This window comes from Oryzias melastigma, linkage group LG20 (genome assembly GCF_002922805.2).
Source record: "Oryzias melastigma strain HK-1 linkage group LG20, ASM292280v2, whole genome shotgun sequence".
Taxonomy (NCBI): domain Eukaryota; kingdom Metazoa; phylum Chordata; class Actinopteri; order Beloniformes; family Adrianichthyidae; genus Oryzias; species Oryzias melastigma.
In genome coordinates, this window is record NC_050531.1 from 22,539,803 (window position 1) to 22,543,130 (window position 3,328).

Here is a 3,328-nt window from a genome sequence, read left to right on the forward strand (position 1 = left end):
TTTGTCATCTACTGAGGTTTTTTGTGCTAATTTATGGCTTAGCTAATATTTTAAGGACATGCTAATGTTTTTGGCTCATTTGTTTTCTAATGAGTTTTTTTTTTAGGCTAATTTAGTGTTTAGCTTCTATTTTAGCCACATGCTAACATTTCTGACTAATTTAGTTTACTGAAGAATTTTAAAATATTTTGGAGTTTAGCTCATATTTAAGCAACACACTAAATATTTTTACATAATTGGCATATATTAGAGATTTTAAAGCAATTTTACTTCTAATTTTTCTGAAATCTAGGTCCACCTCAGCGCTCTTTCATAGTTATTTTATGAAATTTCTGGTCTTTTAGCTAATTTAACATTTTGGGAACATTTTTTGCATTTTCAATAAATCCCTGCAGCAACGAGTCACCATTTTCATCGAAAATTTCCGCATCGTCAGCGACTACTTTTAGCTAGATCCATTTCGCACAAGCATGATTACGGGTAATGCAACTTTTCTAGTTTAATCTTGTTTTAATCCCAGAAACTAATGAAGGACAGAGGCTGCACGATTCACTAAAAGTTTAATAAACTATCGTCTTCATTGTCATTATTTTTAGTTAGTTTAAAGCTAATGATGCTTAAGATGTGCGTTTTACATCCACTGATTAGACCCGATTAGTCGACTTATTGGAAAAAATAATCTGTGAATAGTGGTCTGTTAAAATAATCATTTGTGGCAGCACTAATAATCATCATAGCTGGAGGCTAATAATCCGTTTTTGAATCCTGGATTATCTCAGCATCCTTTGCAAAAAGTGGTCTATTTAAGCATCCTACAACTATACTTAGTCTAAGCTAAAAGTGAAGAAACATCCCTCAGAGAGTTTGGTCCACACTGACATGACAGCATCACACAGTTGCTGCACATCCGTAATGATAATCTCTAATTAAACCACATCCCAAAGGTGTTTTTAGTGGGCTGAGATTTTAACAATTAAAAAGAAATCCTTTACAGTCAAAAATGAAATAAAAAAGAGTTTCAACAATGTGACTCATGTAAAATGCTGTCCTGTGTTCCATGAATTAAGATTGAATTGGTTTTGAAAAACGTAGAACCATCGTTGAGTCGATGATCCTACAGTCAATGCTCATGTGGAGAAACTTTCATGCTGGTGGATACCATTGGCTGTAAATGAGAACTGGATCAAGTGGGTGTGATGTCACCCCTAGAAAATGGTTTACTTCTAGTTCCAACCAAATGAAGTCAATTCAGTCGACATTTTGTTGCGATACAGACGTGTCCTTTTTGGGGCCACCAGTAAGCAGTGATTGGTCTGAGTTGGTCTACAACCTGCAGCTCCAGATCCACATGTGGATCTTCTATCTCTCCATGGTGGCTCCTTGGTCAAACATAAAATAAGTCATGGAGACTATTGACCCAGACATGTCGACCGTCAGAGTCAGCAGCTCCTCAACCAAAACTTCCTAAACTCAGTCCAGTTCTCATATACTGTCAATAGTTGATATCATCTGTCAGTAACCATGAGAACATGTCTGTGTTCAGGCGCTGATCCTGGCCATGGGTCTCCACGAGAGAGGCCGCGCTCTGATGAAGAAGCAGCAGTACGACAGCGCTCTGTGTCACCTGCTGCAGGCCGACGAGCAGTTCAGGTACACGCCCCCTCCCCCGCCCGTCGGCAGCAGCTCCCGCCTTGACTCCGCGTGTCTTTTCGCAGTAAGTGCGGCTCGACGCTGCTGGCCTCGGTGGATAACTTCTCCGTCCTGCAGCTGGACATCGTGTGGTGCTACAGAGCTCTGGAGGCGCTGGGCTGCCTGGAGGACGGGCGCGGCCGGCTGCAGCGCGCCGAGGACGGCTTCCTGCGCTGTTACGGCGAGCAGCAGCAGAGGCTGCTCAGGATCCAGGTGAGACGCGTGCACATACACGCACATGCACAGGTGAGAAAAGGCTTCAGTGAATGTTGCCAGAAATGTTGGCGTCTGTTTGGTCAAACTCATCGTTTGCCCGAATGGACGCCATGATTACCAGGTAACCTTCCTCTCCACGGTTTCAGTGTGTGTGTGAGTCTGTCGGTGTGTTTGTGTGTATATCAGTGGGTTTTTGTTTGTCTGTCAGAGGTTTTCTGTTTACTTTATGAGTTTTTGAGTGTGTGTGAGTCTTTCAGTGTATTTTGTGTATCTGTCCGTGTGTTTTAGTGTGTCTGTGTGTATTTTTGTGTGTCTTTCAGTGTGTTTGTGTGTATTTTTTGTGTATGTCAGTGTGTTTTTGTTTGTCTGTCAGTGTGTTTCAGTGGATTTGTGTGAGCTTGTCAGTGCGTTTGTGTGTATTTTTGTGTCGGTGTGTTTTTGTGTGTCTGTCAGAGGTTTTCAGTGTATTTTTGTGAGTTTTTAGTGTGTGTCTTTTGGTGTGTTTTTGTTAGTCTGTCAGTGGGTTTCAGTGTATTTCCACTGACTCCTCTCACACCAGAGAAACACAAACTATTGTCGAGCATTAAAGTCAGACCTCGTGTGTTTTCAGGGGAGCTCTGGCCGAGAGGACGTCCTGTTCCTGCGCCTGTACCTCCTGCAGAGCCTGCTGTCCTACATCGAGGGGAACGACGCCCAGGCGCGCCTGCAGCTGTCCAAGGTGGGCCGCCGGAGATGTCCTGACTGGCTGTGAAGCGGCGCCGCGCTCACACGTCTGTCTTGCAGGTGGAGTCCCTGTACGGTCGCCTGTGTCCGGACTCGGAGAAGATGGCTCAGCTGATGGCGCTCGGCTTCACCGAGAGAGAAGCCCGGCTGGGACTGAGGGCGTGTCACGGAGAGCTGCAGGAGGCTGCCCAGTACATCAGCAACCGCCAGCAGGTTCCACACACGCCTAAAGCCAGTGCTCTGAGATCACAGGAAGGTCCGGTGTGAGCGTGTGCGTCTGCGCCTCCTGCAGGAGCGGCAGGAGCTGAAACAGCGAGAGAGGCAGAAGAGGAGGAGCAGGATGGAGGCCATCTCCACCCTGACGGAGCTGGGATACAACAGGAGAGACGCGGCCCGAGCCTTGCACCTCGCCGACGGGGACGTGGACAGAGCCTACAACGTCAGTCTCACGTGCACTCATCAGTGCATGTGCACGTGCGCTCTCTCTCTCACGTGCGCTTCACGGCTCATCACTGTGTCTGCAGATCCTGCTGGACTCCAGTCAGGCCTCAAGCTCCAACAACAACCTGGAGGAGGGAGTCGGTCTGGAGAACATCCATCAGGTATGCCCAGATCTTCAGTGTGTCTGTTGGTGTGTTTGTGTGTCTGTTGGTGTGTCTGTAGTTGTGTTTCAGGTTGTTTTCATGTGTCTGTCGGTGTG

The 3,328-nt window shown here is 46.4% G+C and overlaps 1 protein-coding gene across 3 annotated transcripts in view; it reads left to right on the plus strand.

Moving 5' to 3' along the window:
• nub1 (negative regulator of ubiquitin-like proteins 1) overlaps nt 1-3,328 on the plus strand; it is an 8,471-nt gene that overhangs the window by 3,792 nt on the left and 1,351 nt on the right. For all 3 annotated transcript variants that reach the window (XM_024280465.2, XM_024280466.2, XM_024280467.2), the window contains exons 8-13: nt 1,544-1,650; nt 1,716-1,902; nt 2,516-2,623; nt 2,689-2,841; nt 2,921-3,067; nt 3,153-3,230. In XM_024280465.2, the coding sequence (XP_024136233.1) occupies nt 1,544-1,650; nt 1,716-1,902; nt 2,516-2,623; nt 2,689-2,841; nt 2,921-3,067; nt 3,153-3,230 (780 nt within the window). The remainder of the gene's footprint in view (nt 1-1,543; nt 1,651-1,715; nt 1,903-2,515; nt 2,624-2,688; nt 2,842-2,920; nt 3,068-3,152; nt 3,231-3,328) is intronic.